Raw genomic sequence first — 19,822 nt, 5'->3', positions numbered from 1 at the left:
TCGACAGAAAATTTTTTCTCCTGTTTCCTACTTGCCAAGCGAAGATATTCATAGGTGACTTCCATACCTTTAACCCTGACTGTTCTTCTTCCAGAATAGGCAAAATAGACTCTGAAATAATAAAATTCTGTAGAACATTGATTTTATGAATATTGATTTTCTTTAAGTTACTAAGACTGACTGCATTAAACGGATCGCGATACAATATTATTCATTGAACAAGATAACTATCAGATAACGTATCAGTAAATGTAACTAGAATGCTCAAGTTATTGCTAAACAAACTTGATTTTTAATTTATGACGGTAATTAAAAATGTGTTCTAAGTTAAATTTATTCAGTTTTCAAACCGAGTGAACAAGGGAAATGTGATTTTATGACTTGCTGATGGGTGTGGTATGAAGTTAACACCAAACATTATTTTCGATAAAACTAAGATGAGAAAAATACGCGTAATCCATTGTTAAGCAGCTGAATTATCCTCTAAATTGCAGGGAACAAATTTGATTGAAAGTAAATTAATTCCAGTGAATGATAGTGTTTCATTTTTGGCAACTTTTGCATTGTTTATGCAGGCTCTTCGATCAACAAGTAGACATCGTGTGATGCCATTGCCTCGTACTCAGCCTGATTCGGAAGTTACCACGACTCGACAACAATTATCAAAGATAACAGAAGTTAAGAGCGTCAACGAAATTTTCTTGGGCCCAACACCGACATCGGACAATCCAGACAAATTCGCCTCCCGGTGCCTTCCTCTACCTGGTCCGCAAGATTCATCTGCTTTAGTAGCTCGACGTCTGAATTTTTGGAGCATCATTCTATTCCCACTTTTCTTCTGTGCATTTGTTCTGTGGTATTCATACCCAATTATCTCAACAGGCAGAAATTCTCTCTGCTGAACTCCTCAAGACTTTTTATTATTATTAAAGCAGCCCCGGCAACTATCGCCCTGTCAGTCTGACAAGTGTTGTTTGTAAGCTAATGGAATCTGTTGTGAGGGATAGGATTATCGATCACTTGACTGCTCACCATCTCATATCAGATTGTCAACATGGTTTTATTGCCGGTAGATCCTGCACCACTAACTTATTATCTACGTTGAACGTGGAACAGCCTCCCCGATGTCATCGTTGGCGCTCCAAGTATGAACGCGTTCAAGAACAGACTAGATAAAGCTATGGAAAATATATGTTCAGATTTGAAATGCCTATCACCATATCGAACCCGGTGGAAGTCGAGTAGCTATTTCAAACTTTCGTCAGTCATGAAATATTACGGTTAAATGACACGATTTCGAACTTCTGTGAACAAGGCACGAAAAGGAAAAGAATCGGCGACAGGCCACATCAGGCCTACACTGCAGATCACTATGTTACGTTATGTTAAGACTTTTAAAATCTTTCCAATGTCCAGTGATTCGAAAACTAATGTGAGGCAGAGGGATGGATGATGGAGAGCGACAAAGGGGAGGAAATATTCAATTTCGTGTCAGCAAGTTTTTCTTGGTCAGACTCTGATCAGCCCAGATTCTGAGATGAAATTGCTCTTATTCTGCACTATAGACAATAATATTTGCTTTCCCGGAGTATTCCGTCTGGCGTTCTTTCTATACACGCTAAGTTAATAGTTTTAGTCTCGTGAGAAGTAGAGCTCTCTGTGGGCGGAAGCACCATGTCTGTAAACGCACTGAGCACTTTAATAAGAGACAACTTGTGAGCAGCTGATCGTCGGTTGGATTTGCAGTACTTCAGTGTAAAAGGAGTATGTCAGTTTGACGATCGAAGGTGGTCTTTTATATGTACGCATCTCTTGTACTATACTGTACCCTCAACCCAGTGTTAAGAAAAGTGTATTAACGACCGCGTCTTTCCTTTTCCCTCACAATAGTCGAAGAATTATTTCGTCTGGTGAATATATAGAATGTATAGAATGAATGTATAGAATGTATATAACCAGGAGTGACACGAATATAAAGTTAATTGTAAGTTACCAGCAATAATAGCAGCATTTTATTCATACCGCTATCAATCAGCATTTTATTCATACCGCTAATATAGTTGTAGAGTTAAGTTTAAACCCGCCTTGAGGGCACTCGTGTTATGGACACGTGGTTCTATTGGAATAAAGACGACTGGTTTCATATTATTCTCGTAGGTATATCATGCGTTTCTCTCCTCTTTTTCAAAGATCATCATCTACAGATCACAACAGGATATTGGTCTAATTAAAACGTATTATATAGAATCCTGCGCGTGTAGCACTATACCAACCATCTCTGTATCATGAACGTTTATTACACGGGTTGCTGCTACTTCCGTGCCGAATGCACATGAACAATCTAAAATTATTTTCAAATGTAGATTGTTTGCGAATATTATGCGGAGCAAGTTCAAATTAGTAAATTTTTAATAATAAATTATTAATTCAGGTAAGTAGATAGCCATGGCTGAATTTCTACGTTCTGCAGCGTAGGATACAGTGCAAAAATTATAACCCAAATAAAATTTTTCAAGTTCAGATGGACATTGCTTACAGCGGGATATTGAGTTCACTGTGCGATGTCAGGGAAATTAACTTCATCTGCAGCTGATTGCTGCCTCTTGATCTACTGAGATTAAACTTCAGTTTTTTATTCAAATTACGAGGGAGCTACAACAATTTTCTTATCACCTCAGAGTTTTATGATGTTATTATTTATTAGTTATGACTTATTTTATAATATTTATTAATATTGGAACGGTTTGTTGTTTCAACAAAGCTGATAATCAATTAGTAAATAATTTTTGGCCAATAATGGACATTTGGCTTGAAAAGTCACGGGGTAAGAGTAGAGAATAAACAAAAAAAGTCCAGGTATCAGTGGCGTAGCCATTTCGCTGTTTCCACTCACAAAGTTTTTGTTGTTTTCGAACAAAACCATTAAAGCAGGATTACAGTGAATTTTTAACTGATCACATAACATATGATGATTTTTATTGCAGACGCAATCAAAACTGAATTAGATTAGAATTAGAAAAAAAACTGAATTAATAGCTAATATTTTATATTTGACTTAATATTTATAGGATTCATTCTAATTAATACGAATGGTTTTTTGTCCATTTACAAATGTTCGTAACTCTTGAAGTCGTGAATGTCAATATGAAAGCTTGACTGCCCGTTTGCTCAAATATTGCGGCACATATTGCCATAACAGGAGCCGGCTCGTGCAAAGCAGCGTGCATTCTCGGTGACAATTCTATTATTTAATCAGCCTTTATCTAATAAATTATTGAATGCTATGATGTTGTAGAAGAATAAATACGTAAATTACACTGATAAAGCATAGTTACTTTCTTTGGATATTCATTCTTTCAAGTCAAATTTGCTAATTGCTAGCGACTTGTCGCCGACGTTCGACGTATTACAAGTAGACCTAATCATACCTATCAATATTCAAAATGCCAGTCCAAGCACTACAGATTTTACGACCACTTTCTATTTTCGGTGTGTATAAATGTTTTCATGCTAGGGTGTAGCCTGCAACTGGTAGGCTAGTATGTAACTATTTTTAAGAAAAGGAATCGCTCATTAAATGTCTACTTTCTTTGATTCAACTTTTTGGTTGCTACCTTTACCTATACCTAGATTTAGTTTTTAATCAATGCTGCTGCAATTACCTAGGACTTCATATTTTCTGATGGTAATGAATATGATCAATGATCATTTTGTTGAATTCCTATGGCCATAAGGCATGAAGCTGAGAGACTGAATTTTTTGAGATCCATTGTAATTCATTGTTGGGATCACTATTCACTAATCCATCATTTTGAGATCTATTATCAATTTATCCTAGACCCTAGTAGCTAATAGAATAGACTAACAGACCAAACAAAGTGACATTAGCTACTACTAAACTATTTGTATCATGGATACTTGCTATGAGTGGGCCAGAGTGGCTAATGGCTATCCAGCATTATCATACATAGCTATAAATATTGAACTAAATTTGAATCTATGTTAGGAAATCAAAACTATTAAACATTAGAGAATTAGAATCAAACTGGTTTCTGCTGATTGCTTGTCAATGTCTCAATGACTCATCATCATGATGAAAAGGGAAAATTGGGCACAGCCTCACAGGTGGCTTAACTGTGAAATTGTGAATCATCGACACTGCCAAAAACGCCCATCGGCCATCATTTTATCATTCCCATCATCCCATCATGCATCATCCCATGAATCTGGCCAATTTTACCAGTCCCCATAGTCTTTTCTTTTCCCAATTTGCTCAGACACTAGTCTGGAAAAGTCCTATTTTTGTCTGAAATATCGCAGCTCTAATATCATATAATTTCAGTAGGTATGAAATCTCGCGGCTCGAATGTCATAAATTTTTGTTTGATTTACGGCTCGGTGAAATAGAATCATGGCTCGTAGAAATGGAATCACGGCTGGCAAATCCATAAAACCACGGCTCGAAAAATTCAGTCGCGGCTCGCCAAGTAGATATATTCCATACTAGCTCAGACATTGGTGATAAATAAGAAAAATGGTCTTATTTCTCCAGTAATTTTGTAAAATCACCTCAGCCTGCATAGTGGCAAACCACAGATTTTTTAGAATCGGTTCATTTTCAATTTTCTCATTTACCCAAGATTTAAATCAATTTCTTATGTATGATACTGCTGGTATCCAGGATTCTTTACTGGTCTACTTATAGGACTCACAAATGAACTTGAGGGAGAGTCTAAAAAACTCTCTGCTTTGCCTCTATAATCACCTGTGACCTGTAAAAGGATAGTTTCTGCCTGCATCACTACCATTTTAGGAACTTTCTGCTCAAGATTTCTAAATTGTAATATGACACACAAGTTGAATTTTGTAGATGAGACAGTATTTGTACATTTTAATTTTGTTAGGCAAAACATTTTTATGCTTTATTCCATACCTTTGTAAACCTGTTAAGATTAATTTAATTTTACATTTGAGTTCTTACAGCTGTAAGCTGGCATCTGCCAGCTGGTATTCCTAATTATAACTTCAAGACTTGAGTTTTCAACTTCCCATGGATTTCCCAGCCAATTTGTTAGATCAGTTTTCTTAAGTTGCCAAGTTAAGTTGCACAAGTTTTCTTAAGTTGCCAGTAATAATGATTGTTTGATTTTTTCATAGGTGATTTTTAAAATTGTATGTAAAATAGGCTGTAAAAATTCATTAAATCAATTAGGAAAAAGGCATAAAAACTGGTAAAATTGGCCAAATGAACATGCATTTTTGTCTAATTCACTGGCAGCTTTTGCCAAATTTTTGAATTGGGAAGCGACATTATGCATGATTTGCTTAGTTTTACTGCTGATCCTAACTTGCTAACTGCAGTTTGCAAGGCCTGTTTTAGTGCTTTTCAGCTTTTCATATGTAGGCAACGCTGTAGAACGCCTCTTGGTGATCAGGATTTGAATTTTACCATTTCAAACTGGAATCTCAAGGCTCTGAAGTAAGATATTTTCAATAAATTTGAAATCTTGATGCTCTATTGCAGGGGTCTCCAAACTTTTTTAGTGTGCGGGCCATATTAAATATTTCCCATATTTATGCGGGCTGAAAGAATAAAAAATAGAAAAGCAAAAAAAGTGCCGGTAATTTTATTTACACAAATGTTAAATTATAAACCTGGAAAAAATAAAATATAACATTTTGGGAAAAAATCGGGGTAAACTAAATAGATGCCTGTCTTTCGCTTTATCTGAGTTTTTTAGTTTAGTTTTATGTTGCTCCTGTGATGTGAGAATAACTTGAGCCATGTTTAGATTCATAGTGTCGACGAATATTGTATTTCTTCAGAACAGCAACACTATCTCTACATGCGAGGCATACAGCTTTATCTTTTACCATCATAAAAAATGCTTTATCTTCCATTCGTCATTAAACTGACAGCACTCATTGCCTACTTTTCTTTTCTTTATCTTTTTCAAATCTGAAAACACAAGGGTAAAATAAATGAAATAAATTCTACAGGTAAAAACGGTTTGTATGTGGTGTTAAAAAGCATAGTATATTATTATAAAGTGGTAAATATCATGGCAACAGCTATCATTGATAAACTTAATAGTTACCATTTAACTATTTCAAACAAGCAATATTTTTGGCTACAATAGTATTGTTGCTATTTTGTATTACCAAGATAAAGGTATTGTGGAAGTACAGAGAAAAGAATATTTACAGTGCTGTGCTCCCTGAAATGGAAGCAGCGAAGCCCCACTCGGCCTCCATCCCCCCAATACACAGTTATACACAACTGACAGGTTGTAATGCACAACACATACCTGCCAGTATTAGTATCTGTATGTCACACTATCGAGAGAGAGGAAAACTGACTCGGGCTGGGTGCCACCAGTTAGCAGGTCCCAGCTTTGAATAATTCTGCGATGCCATTCATACAATAATTATTCATACATTTCACGATTTCATCTGGCGGGCCGGATGAAATTATGTGGGGGCCGGATGTGGCCCGCGGGCCATAGTTTGGAGACCCCTGCTCTATTGTATACTTTTATTAACAATTAGAACCTAATTCATCTATTGTCAATGTCACTAACTTAGCCCTGTCACTTTTGGTGCTGCCGTTCAAAAGAAACAATTTGTTTTGTTAACAAACTGAGCCATAATTTTCTGGCAAGATAAAGAAGCTTCTTGGTTATCACATGGCAATTGAAGCCTAGTAGGATTGTTCCTCACAAATTGATTTAGAATTTAATTAAGTTTCTACCATCATGTCTCAAAATTTTAATGGAAGTACTAAAACAGTTGTAAATCAAGTTTTCCCAAGGTTCCAAGTCCTTTAGCTGCAAGGCTGCCAATCTAGACTCCAATGTCAGAAGCATAGTCAGGCCCCATGCATGCAATCAGGGTTGGCAATGATTAAATCAAAATGATTAAATCATGTGATTAAATCACTTGATTTTTTATAAAAAATCATGATTTTTTTTATTTTTTCAATTTTTTCATATATTTAAATATATTGAGTGGCAGTCTTTAATTTATATTGAGGTATTGTTATTCATGGTTTAGTATAAATGTACTATGAATGACAAATTGGTATATAAACTTGTTGCTTTTAGTGTGTATTAGGTTCCAATAAATTGAATGTTTTTGGTACAGAGGCATCAAGTGTGCAATACCGTCAAACGGGGTAAAAAGGGATGGATTTGAGTGTTTTTTGTTAATAACTTCTTACCATGAAACATTTCAGAAACAAGTTTAGGCTCATTTTATAGCTCTTTGCGAGGGCTATCGAATGGCATCTTCAAAAAAATTCCATATGCTATTAGTGAGGTCGTAGACGCAAAATAAAACCGTCCCGATTTACCACTCAAAGCGGAGTAATCCGGGACACTTGCAATAAAAGGTAATTTTAAAAAATTTGAAGCATGCAGAGCGTACTCACCCATTACTAACAGTACTCTGAAGTCCTCCTCTTTCATTGTAGATGATGTAGATGTAAAATAAATGACATTTTCTATGATTTTTACTAGTTTTTCCTTTATTGATATGATATTACCATATTCATTAATTACCGTATTATTGATGTGATATTACTGTATCCATGGACATGCCATTGAGCATTGACAACGACCTTGTCCACTGCAAGCTTCATATCAGCAGCCATGTAGCATTTCTTCTGTATCTGTTAGCTTACAGGATGGTTTGTAATTTTACACAATTTTAATCCAGTTGAGTGATTTCACTATAACAAAAAAGATCGTGAAAAACATACTGGAACAGAAAATAATGTTTTAGTGACAACCATCATATGTTGTAGAGAAATAAATCATAGTTTAGGTCAATTACTTTTCATTCTATGATGCCTGGTGCACAATTCTATATATAGCATTCTATGTACAATTTTGTGACGACCGATGATGCACCAATTTTTCGATGAGTGAATTTTTTTTCGCTGAGTGAGGTAAATGTAATCAAAATTCTTTGTTGTTAATCAATTTTTTTGTTAACCGGAGCCTTTGCTAACTCAGGTTCTAGTGTAAATGCATTTTTAAGGGTGTCCTTTTTACCCTGGGGGGTGTCCCGAGTAGCCCTGCCGTGCGGAAATGGCTGCCATTTTTTTTTTGAACAAGATAGGCAAATTCCGTCAATTACATTTCAAGCCGACACCTGGGTGCAACTTTTATGTAAGTAAAATTTTTTCATACGGCGAATATTTTTGTTTGCTCCAGACCTTAGCAGAGGTACTTTTCCAAAATCGCACTTTTCACACTTTTTTCAGCAATTTTTTAGAGATGGTAAATGTTAGATTTCTTGACTAGTTTTATACATAATAGATAGTAAAAATGTTGAAGTTTACACCACTATTTTTAGTTTTGCAATATTTTGATTAGTTTAGCTGCTACAACATTCCTACGAAATGTAGGAGGCACGTCCCGATTTACCCCGAAAAGTTTATTTTTATTTTTAAGTTTAAGAAAGTTTATTTTCCTCAAGATTAGCATAACATACCATTTAGAATACTTATGTTTTGAAAACAATATCAGGAAGATGTGTCCATTAGTGTGTCCGCAACACACTGTTGGAGTCGTTCTCGGCAGTTTCCTACAGCACATTCACACATATGGCAAGGTATGGTCATAACCTCTGCTGCAATAATCCATTCCCTTAGCTGTGGTAGGGTGTGAAGGCAACTTCTGAACACCCGCCTTTTAGATGTCCCCAAAAATGAAATTGCAAATGCTCAAATCAGGTGACCTTGCAGGCCACTGTAAATCACCCCTCAGAGACACCAGACGTCCAGGAAACGTGCGTTTCAAAACATTGAGTGACATTCGGGCTGTGTGAGCTGTAGCCCCATCCTGCTGGAACCACATGTCTCCCAATGCTTCATTTTCAACAATGTTTTCCATCATGGGCTGAAAGATATTTTGCAACATTGCAGCATACTGAGCATAGCAATCGGAATTCACTGTTACGGTTACTCCCTCCTCTGAGAATGACTCCAACAGTGTGTTGCAGCTAACGGCCCCCATCTTCCAGATATTGTTTTCAAAACATAAGTATTCTAAATGGTATGTTATGCTAACCTCTAGGAAAATAAACTTTCTTCTTTATGTACCTCCATTACTCTTTTATTTTACCTCAAAACTGCCCAATCCTCAACCTCTAGGAAAATAAACTTTCTTCTTTATGTACCTCCATTACTCTTTTATTTTACCTCTAAACTGCTCAATCAGTTCTGCCCCACCCTGTATATTGAGAGGCTGAGATTGTATTGACCTTTTAGGCAATTAGAATTATTTTCCACCCTAATACGAGTATTCTAATTAAAATATTTAATTTTAATCTTTAAATATGTGAATTTAAAACTAGAAACAAAACAATTAAAATTATAAGACTATATATAAAATAATTAAATGTAGTGAATGGATATAAAATATTTGAATTGTGCGCATGTTTATTTCAAACAGTGTTAGATTTTCTCATAACCTAAGTCTGGTTTCAAGTCGTATGATGCAAGTCGTATTATGTATAATGCTAGTCAAGAAATCAAACATTTACTATCTCTAAAAAATCGCTGAAAAAAGTGTGAAAAGTGCGATTTTGGAAAAGTACCCCTGCTAAGGTCTGGAGCAAAAAAAATATTCGCCGTATTAAAAAATTTTACTCACATAAAAGTTGCACCCAGGTGTCGGCTCGAAAATGTAATTGACGGAATTGTCCTATCTCATTCCAAAAAAAATGGCAGCCATTTCCGCACGGCGGGGCTACTCGGGCACCCATTTAATTAGGGACACCCTTAAAAATGCATTTACAGTAGAACCTCAGTTAGCAAAGGTTCCAGTTAACAAAAAAATTGATTAAAAACAAAGAATTTTGATTGCATTTACCTCGCTCAGCAAAGAAATTCACTTATCGAAAAATTAGTGAATCATCGGTCATCACAAAATTGTACATAGAATGCTATATATAGAATTGTGCACTGGGCATCATAGAATGAAAAGTAATTGACCTAAACTATGATTTATTTCTCCAAAACATATGATGGTTGTCACTAAAACATTATTTTCTGTTTCAGGTATGTTTTTCACGATCTTTTTTGTTAAAGTGAAATCGCTTGACTCAATTGAAATTGTGCAAAATTACAAACCATCCTGTAAGCTTAGATACAGAAGAAATGCTACATGGCTGCTGATATGAAGCTTGCAGTGGACAAAGTCGTTGTCAATGCTCAATGGCATGTCCATGGATACAGTAATATCACATGTTTAATACGGTAATTAATGAATATGGTAATATAATATCAATAAAGGAAAAACAAATAAAAATCACAGAAAATGTCATTTATTTTACATCTACATCATCTTCAATGAAAGAGGAGGACTTCAAAGTACTGTTAGTAATGGATGAGTACACTCTGCATGCTTCAAACGTTTTAAAATTAACTTTTACTGCAAGTGTCCCGGATTACTCCGTTCCCAGGGGTAAATCGGGACACTTTTATTTTGCGTCTGGCACCTTATGAATAGCATATGGAATTTTTTTGAAGATGCCATTGGATAGCCCTCGCAAAGAGCTATAAAATGAGCCTAAACTTGTTTCTGAAATTTTTCATGGTAAGAAGTTATTAACAAAAAACGCTCAAAACCGGCCCTTTTTACCCCGTTTGATGGTATATTTGATTCATAGTCATGTTCTGCATGGGTTGTATACAAATCATCAAACAAATGTACAGACTTCTGACTTCGACTTCGTGGACTGCCACCCCCCCCCCCCCTACTGCCCCTTTCTTCCTCACTGCCCCTCCAGACCTTTCCACCACCCCCAGAGCGGCAATATTGCCCGCTTGGGGAACTACTGCCCTATACAGTTTTGCATGCTGATTCAGACAAAATTCTAATTAAAGGAGCACTACATTGACTACAATTAACACGTTGACTCCGAAGTGGTACATATGTGTACCACAAAATGTATTTCTCCAGGACGTAGTGGTACATAATTCTGGTTGCTTAAAATTGGCCAAATGTGAGAACAAAAAAGGCCTAAAAAGGCCGATAGCTCAATATATACTAGTTAATTTGTAGGTTCCACTATAAACATTCCATTTATTTTCTTCTTGCAGTATTTAAAATTTAATTAGGAAGTACCCCTATCATGAATTTTAGCTGGCCAACACAATTGAGAAAAACGAAATCACGGAATTTGTCCTGAAAAAATGACCGTCTGGCAAGTGGCAACCCTGTTTAAAAACAGTACAAAAAATGAAATAATAGTACAAGATGAAGCAATCGTAGTCAACGTGTTAATGTGTGTGGAAAATAGGTACATGGTATTGATTGTAAATGGAGTGTACATGGTATTAGGCAACTAAACAATAGCCAATTTTAGGGAGTGATGGAATGCTTGAAAAGATGCCAATATCTTCACCTAAAATCTTCAGCTCATTCACACATACATGTATATCTATATTAATATTAAATGGCAGGATTTACTTGTTTACACACGTGTGATCAATGACCAGAGAATTAGTTGATTTCTGTTATCAGTGAGTGGAACTTTTCTTCAGATGATGGTAGGTTAAAAGGCAAGTTTAAGGAAGTAGTTCTTATTTATTAATAATAAATAATACCTGCTTCCTGAAACTATCTAAATCTATATCTACATATATAGATACTGTTTAATCAGCACCATGTCTTTCTACGAAGATCAAAGTCTTACCTTTCTATTTGCCTGGTCTCCAGTGGTGAAGAATTATAACCAAATCTCATGACTGGAAATCATCAGAATAGAGAAATGTAATTATAATGCTATGGGAATATATTGTTATTCTCATACAACTCATTCCAGAAATTGAATTTTAATTTCTTTGATTCACAGGTCGGCAACAAATTCACCATTGCTTGCTGTTGCCCAGACTCCCTGCTGTCTTAGGATCACAAGTTGCTGCTCTCCACCTTTCTGGATTGAATTTTAATAAACCGGTTAGTACATGTAATTATCATTACAGTAAGAGATACATGGTAAATTACCTCCTTGTAAAGATTAATTTGCATTATAGGCATCATATGTTTTTTTTCATTATATTTTTTCGCTGTCAAAATACCCTGATATTCACATGTTCAATGTTAATTTTATTTTTATTTTTATACCACTAACAATTATTGTGGCCAAGTCTTTTTATTCATTTTTCTATACTTAGCTTACATGATTAATATGATCTATTGACAGATATGTATCCTAATGCTAACAGAATGAGCCAAGTGTCTAAGTTCAATGTACTATGGAAATCATAGAGATTCATCTATGATCAGTAGTTTTGGTTGTATTAAATCTGATCAAATCATTGTTTATATGTTTGCTAATTGCATTTATAAGAAATAGCAATGACATGCACCAGTTGAGATCTAGTTAAAAAGTGGGCATTTTTAAATAAAGAAATGTTGTTTTCATTTGAATGATATTTTACAAATATTTTTAAATACTTTATCATGAATTACAGCTTGAAATTTTGAATAGCATGATCTATAAATTAGAAACATCATAGACAAATTAAATCAAGTCAACAGAGATTTTTCTCTCTGGTTTCCTACTTGCCAAGTGAAGACAAACGGCATTTGGAAAGCATAATAATAGAATGTTGTACTTTCTAAAATATGATTGGTGTCAACTCTAAGTATTAACAGTTAATTTGTATTTTATTATTGTATGCCATGAGCAGGTCTATCAACGAGACAAGCCTCACATCAATGTTGGTACAATTGGTCACGTCGATCACGGCAAGACAACCCTGACTGCCGCCATTACCAAGGGTACGTATACAAGTTATTGCACTGCTTTTATCTATTTATCCTAAAACAGTAGTGCCATAAATACCCTGTTGTGAGATTTTGTTAGCTCTCATTTTTTGGAGTTGTGAGTTTGCTTTAAAGTTAGATTTTTAGTCTCCCAAAATTTCTTCACGAACTTGATCATTTGGTATCCAATGTATTTTCCTAGCTTTAATACCAACAGCTCTGTGCCTGTGATTCACAACAGATTTTTATGGTGGCAAAAATGGAAAACGATGGCCAAATTTTATCAAACATGTGAAAAATAGTAAAATTTGAGGGTTCTATGGAAGATTGAAGTTAATAAAGGAAATAATTAGTGTAAATAGCTTTTGTAACCTTGACTACTGACTAGTTATTTCATTGAGAACTTATGGAGTCAGATTAAGTAGAAAATTTGTATTCATTGCAAGCACCAGGATGACAAACTTAGGTTAGGTAGATCCAGCATAGGTATAGTCAAATGGGGTAAGACAGGATCGCAGCCTTCATGGGGTAAGAAAGGACCAGCCCATATCATGCATTCTAATTGCACTGAATTTAATTTGATAAAAGAATATGTTAGAGCAATCATTGCATGTCATTTCAGTGCTTGTTTCAACCCTCTTCTGCAAATAATGAATTTCTGGCTAATTTTTAAAGAAAACTTATGTAAAGAAGGGTCACAAAATAGTTAACCCTATTTGGGAAATAAGCTCTGTCTAATGATAAAAATTTTTTTGGCCAAGTTTGTGGATGTAGGCATGTAACCTCAAGTAATAAGCAACTTTTGAGACATACTAGGCATTCCCACCTGCTACCTTCACTGCCTGACATGTATTTCAAAATGGGGTAAAAAAGGACCGGACATGGGGTAAGACAGGACCACTAAATGATCCTGCTTTACCCCACAAGTGGTCCTATCTTACCCCACAAATGGTACTATATTACCCCACAAATGGTTACAAGTGGTTGTGTAATCAAATAATGTGTTTCTAGATTGATAATATTGAATATCACGTTTGTACTTTTATTAAAAACCTTGTAACACAAGAATTACCTGTTGGTCCTGTCTTACCCCATGCCCGGTCCCATCTTACCCCAGTGGGGTAAGATGGGACCAGCTCACTTTTTTTAATCTGTACAGAAAACTATGTTGTATGCAGAAAGTCTGAGTTGTAGCTTAGAAGCCCATTGCATAACTACACCTTGTGATAGGTTTAGGGTTTTTTATTTATTCATGGTATAGATGCGACATGCTTGTTAGTGATTTCGGTCCTGTCTTACCCCATCTGACTATATTCAAAATTTACCACCTGTCATTCAAAATCAGCCTATTTTTAGAAATTCTCAAAAATTAAACAAAATTTTTATTGAATTAAATTTTATGTATATAGGTAAATTCACTGCCACCTGTATATGTAAATTCACTGCCACCAGTGTGTAATTTAATGTTTGATGTATTTCTTCAAAAATTTGTCTACTCATTCATCATTCTGTCTCTGTTCAGTTTTGTCGGAGAAAAATTTGGCCATTGCTCGCAAGTACGAGGAGATTGACAATGCTCCCCAAGAGAAGGCTCGAGGCATTACTATCAACGTTGCACATATTGAATATTCTACTGAGACGAGGCACTATGGCCACACTGACTGCCCTGGTCATCTTGATTATATAAAGGTATGCATACTGTTTGCGTTTTATGCAGTAATTTCACCAATTTGTTGGTTCACTTTGCAAATGGGACTGTCATTTTTTGTTATTCATGCCTAATATTTTATGTTATTTGACAAAACAAAGCTCAACGGCAATTAAACTTTTATGATATTTATAAATTATGTACTTGCATGAAGTTCTCTCAACATTAATCAATGACTTCTCAATCCTTCAACACTTATCTGATTATAATTTTGATAAGAATGTTACTGAAATCAACTTAGGGTTTTAATTTTCATTGTGTGTTGAGCAGTACCTACCATATATTTGTTGTCATTTCAGAACATGATCACTGGTTGTAATCAAATGGAGGGAGCTATCCTGGTGGTAGCTGCAACTGATGGAGTTATGCCACAAACAAGAGAGCATCTCACATTGGCTAAGCAAATTGGTATCAAACATCTCGTTGTGTTCATCAATAAGGTGCGTTCATGTTTTAGCTACCATTAACAAAATACAGTTTTCAATAGAGAGGTCATTAGGTTGGTTATTGATGTACCTATCATGGTATAACAGGTTAAATTATTCATACAACTTAAAATGACAGATTTATAATTTCCGCTCCCATTTCTTCAGCAGAAATAAAAACTGCAAATGTATAAAAATTGATGTGATGATGTGACGCAGCAAATGCAGTCTCGAATTAAAAATTTACTGTATTTTATTTTAGCAGTGCCCGTGTCTAAAGTGAAGTAACTTGCTTAATAGTGTATATAATCAGACTTTCGTATACAAAATTCAGAAATAAACTTTGATGCACTATTGTCTAAATTGATTAATTATAATATAATTAGACTTACATATATCCTTGTTGTTTGCATTAGGTACAGGGTGTTTCAGAATTAAGTAACCCTTTTAATTTGTTAATAAATAAAAAACTAAGAACGTTATGAAGTTGAAACTTGTTTTATTTAAAAGAAGAACATTTTCATGGTAATATTGCATCATAGTTACGTCATTATCCTGTATAGCTTGCTAAATTTTAACGTGATTACAGGATCCATTTCAAAACAAGGATCCTTCAAAAAACACATTTAAATATCTTTATCGAAAATTTGCGGATATCAAAAATTTGCACTCTCGTCAGAAACACTAATGAAGGTTATGAAAGCAACGAAGAGAAGAGCCCTATTTTGTCAAAACAATTGTGGTGGGCATTTAAACGATATTATATTTAAAAACTAGGATACAATATTACCATAAAGATGTTCTTCTTTTAAATAAAACAAGTTTCAACTTCATAACGTTCTTAGTTTTTTATTTATTAACAAATTAAAAGGGTTACTTAATTCTGAAACACCCTGTAGTATGTCTTGAAAGTAAACTCTAATGCAGGTTGATGCGGCTGATGAAGAGATGGTGGAGTTGGTGGAGATGGAAATAGGGGAGCTGCTTAGTGAGATGGGCTTTGATGCCTCTACCATCCCCATGGTGAAAGGGTCGGCCCTTGCTGCTGTTGAGGGCAAAACTCCTGAAATAGGTTTGACTGGAATAATTGTGTTATCTGCGTAGGTTGGATACTGAGATTTTGAATTGAAAGTATTTTGAGTAGGTATGTTTCGAGAAGGTTATGGTAGTTAAGTTTCATTTATTTAATAACTTTTACTTATTGTTTCCTAGTTACGTCACGAGTATGTTTTGAGAAGATTATGGTAGTTAAGTTTCATTTATATAATATAAAACTTTGACTTGTTGTTTCCTAGTTACATCTTTTGAAAATGAACAATTATTCTATTTTGAATTTGATTCAGAGTTATTCTTAGTGAGTTAAGCTGTTCTTTCTGGTATTTGGAAAAAACCAAGTACGATTTATATATAGAAGTAAATCTTGAACTGGTCTTAGCATCTGATACTGCTGAACATGCGTCGTTCGTAACTTTCAATGCATCTAATCTGGTATTTTTTGTATTTTCTGTTATAACAACACTTGACGTTGCCACTTATCTGAAGGAATAAAAGAATTGGATTCATTTGGGTTTAAAGTCTTGTGTGTAAATGTTTGTCTTTTTAAGATTTCATGTCACTTGAAGTGCGTGATTTACTTTGAATGAATGTATATGATACTGAAATTTCATGTGCGAGGTCATTTACCAGGAGTGAAGGCCATAGAAGAGCTGCTGAGCAAAGTAGATGAGATCCCGACGCCTGAACGAGACCTCGACAAGCCCTTCATGATGCCCATTGAGATAGTTCACTCCATCCCTAGTGAGTCAGCTCATCATTACAATGAGTTGCAATAACGATTATAAATCAGCCCTTTATGCCGCTATTTCATTATATATATCTATTTATGCCGCTATTTCATTATATTCACATAGATTTTCTTAAATTTATTGCCTCTCGACATTTAAAATTTTAAGTTAAAGTACAAATATTTAATTTGAAGTTAAAGTATCATTACTGAGCATGATCTGTGAATTTGTAGCAAAACTTCTCCAATACTCAGATCGAGGAACTGTGGTAACTGGTCGGCTAGACCGAGGCCGTATCAAGAAGGGCACTGAAGCAGAATTCCACGGCTATGTCAAAAAATTCAAAGGCACCATCACTGGCATCGAGATGTTCCACAAAACATTGGACGAGGCCCAAGCTGGGGACACCATGGCGGCTCTCATTAGAGGGCTGAAGAGGGACCAAGTTCGACGTGGAATGGTATCGTAATAATTATATTATCAGTTGTAGCTGTTTGTGGTGCTAAAGTTTATGCGCGTTCGAGGTAGTGGTCGGCTAGGGTGGTGAATGAACGAGAGTTACCGGAATAGGGATGAAGGCAAAGGAAGGGTGTAAGGCCAAGAAAACCCCCGCTTCGTCTGAATTGCCGATCTAAGAGTTCATGTGTAGTGCTCTGGGGAAAGGTTGGACAGGAGATCCTCTTGCCTGTTGCTCAAACTGGATTCTAGTCACCGCGCTTGGGATTTAGATGGCGCATAGTGCAGCTAAGCGGTATAGCCAAGTGGTAGGTAACTGCTGTTACATCTCTGACCAACTTCTCAGAATTGGTCAGAGGTGGTGAGGTGGCCTGGACCTTGTTGTTCTCAGTGATTTCCGCGATACGGGAAGAAATATTGTGACTGAAGGGTAGCATTCACGAGTCATGCTTCATTTGAGAGTATCAACAAGAAATGGGAGGATGGCAGGGGATGACGCCTATTTAAATGTAGATGTGGTTGATAAAAGCCTTCTAGAGACCGCATGGGGCAACTAGTATCGTGTCACGAATGTTGTGTTACACATCATGTTAATGTTGGAAGTATGAAGCTTCCGTCATGTGAATAACGTGTTGTAAACAGTCGATTTATACGCGTTATGATCACGATTACAATTTCTTATTACAAAGGCCATGTCTGTTCAGGTGATGTGCAAGCCCGGAGCAGTGAAGGCTCATGACCACGTTGAGAGTCAAGTCTACATCCTGACCAAAGAAGAGGGTGGCATTGACAAACCCATCATTCCATTCCAGCAGGTATGACAGCTTCATCATTGTTATTGTCACTTCGTAATAAAAACCGCTTGAGCAGCCGTGTCAGTCGCTCAAGCAGCAGGAACAATCGATTCTCGGACAATAAAATTCTATTGCTTTCCTGCTTCCCAGCAACCTTTTTTTTCATGATCGAGGTAACCTGATGCCAAACTGAAAATATTTGAAGTATATTTTAGACTTGACTATTTCAGTTAGTTTCAGGGATAAATATACATGCTCTTCTCAGAAAGGTTTGGCTTCATCCAGTTCATCGCCATTCGATGTCTAGAATTGAATTTCCAACATAAGCTCGTGAATAATTGTTATTTGATTTGCAGGTTCACGTGTTCTCGATGACTTGGGATGTAGCTGCTCAGCTCACGCTTCCTGACAAAGAGATGATTATGGGAGGCGAGGATGCTAGGTAAGTGCACATTTTTCATTCTAAGAATTCATCGAAAATTTCATCACATGCTCATTGAAATTCGGAAGGTTTTCTCACGGCGTGATTTATGTTGCCCGTTATCATATTTTTCAATTTTTTTCTTCAAGTCAATCAGTATTCAGCGCACTATGTGCGCATTTCAAATTATTATCTAATACGGTATCTCGTATAATTAGATAGCAACTGCAATTGTTGCAATTCAATATTCGTCAATAATACTTATTTAGCGTCATGTTTAATTAGCCAAGTACATTTGGATGTGGCCACAGAAAACTTGATTATAGTCAGAATTGCGTGCAAGTTGTAGCCTAAGCAGACGGAATGTAACTCATCTCGGTTCTCATCTTGAAGTTAATTTTTGGATGTATCTTTTGTTTCGACACAATGGCCTAAGCTTTAGGGTCTCTACCATTCTGAATTCCATATTTTCCTCACTGGTGAATGGTGAAGTCTTCATCTAGCCAGTTCTCCTAGGTTCCTAATACCGCATGTTCCACAGACTGGTGATGAAATTCATCAAGCCGGTGGTGGTGGAGCAAGGCCAACGGTTCACTATCAGGTCCGGACACAAGACCGTTGGTACGGGGGTTTTCACCGCCATCCACAAGGATCTCACCGAAGACGAAAGAGAAGACTTCCAGCTTAGCAAGAAGAAAAGGGCAAAGAAGGAAGCGCTCAGGGCTGCCAAGGCTGCCAAATAAATTGATCTATCGCTTTCGAGTGTTTGCTGAGCATCAAACAGGGTCTGTAAATGATGATGTCAACCCGTTAAACTCAGCCGATGCCATAATAACATTTTAAGAAAGAGATTAAGTCTAACTGTCAACTAAATTTTATTCAAGAGTCTCAATCCACAAATTCATTCATTGACTTTAATTCGGAAAACTCGTAATATAGCAATTCTACGTCAAGGAATTTACTCAACAAGATTAAATATAACTTTGTTTAGCTGCTCTAAGGTTATATTCCAAACGTGCACCACACTCAATTCATCCTGTTTCATCCATTCACATGTAATTGCTTTCTACCAAATTATTTGTCCCACTGCATTTGGTTGCCTGCATTTTTTGTCTAAAAAAACTAGATCTATCCGTATCGTTCCAACAAGCAATTGGCTGGAGCTCCAGCAATGAGGATAGAATCTGAAGATTTTCTCGTGTTAGTCTTTTGCTCGCCTGGGAGAAATGTTGAAAGTTAAACCTATCCGCAAGGTTAATCCCGTAATGGAATAACTTTTGTTGTATGAAATGTTGTACCTCTTGTAGTATATCCATCTCGTAATGAACTACCATTGGCATTCTCTCTGTTAATAATGCTAAGTTTATAAGGATCTGCATCATCACGGCAAGAAATCCTTGTCAAGAAATTCTTATTGGTGTCTCTGTTTAATTACCCCTCCATGTGCCTTCT

The 19,822-nt window shown here is 36.0% G+C and overlaps 1 protein-coding gene across 1 annotated transcript; it reads left to right on the top strand.

The window, feature by feature from the left end:
• The first annotated feature begins 3,190 nt into the window (after positions 1–3,190).
• On the top strand, positions 3,191–19,790 carry LOC108666541 (elongation factor Tu, mitochondrial). The gene is made up of 11 exons (XM_018153437.2): positions 3,191–3,489; positions 11,866–11,969; positions 12,707–12,797; positions 14,305–14,471; positions 14,790–14,930; positions 15,843–15,987; positions 16,602–16,712; positions 16,954–17,159; positions 17,860–17,970; positions 18,306–18,391; positions 18,912–19,790. Exons 1-11 carry the CDS (start codon positions 3,444–3,446, stop codon positions 19,111–19,113), a joined length of 1,410 nt encoding a protein of 469 aa, XP_018008926.1. The 5' UTR covers positions 3,191–3,443; the 3' UTR covers positions 19,114–19,790.
• Positions 19,791–19,822: the final 32 nt, after the last annotated feature.

This window comes from Hyalella azteca, unplaced genomic scaffold (assembly GCF_000764305.2).
Source record: "Hyalella azteca isolate HAZT.00-mixed unplaced genomic scaffold, Hazt_2.0.2 contig183, whole genome shotgun sequence".
Classification (NCBI taxonomy): Eukaryota; Metazoa; Arthropoda; class Malacostraca; order Amphipoda; family Hyalellidae; genus Hyalella; species Hyalella azteca.
Note: the sequence above shows the minus strand (reverse complement) of the source record. Positions and strands in the feature narration are given on the sequence as shown.

Excerpts from the sequence above, each read along its gene's own strand:
- LOC108666541 (XM_018153437.2), top strand. The coding sequence starts at position 3,444 with ATGCCAGTCCAAGCACTACAGATTTTACGACCACTTTCTATTTTCG. Across the intron at positions 12,798-14,304 it reads GACTGCCGCCATTACCAAGG|TTTTGTCGGAGAAAAATTTG; the intron begins GTACGTATACAA and ends GTCTCTGTTCAG. Across the intron at positions 17,160-17,859 it reads ACCAAGTTCGACGTGGAATG|GTGATGTGCAAGCCCGGAGC; the intron begins GTATCGTAATAA and ends ATGTCTGTTCAG.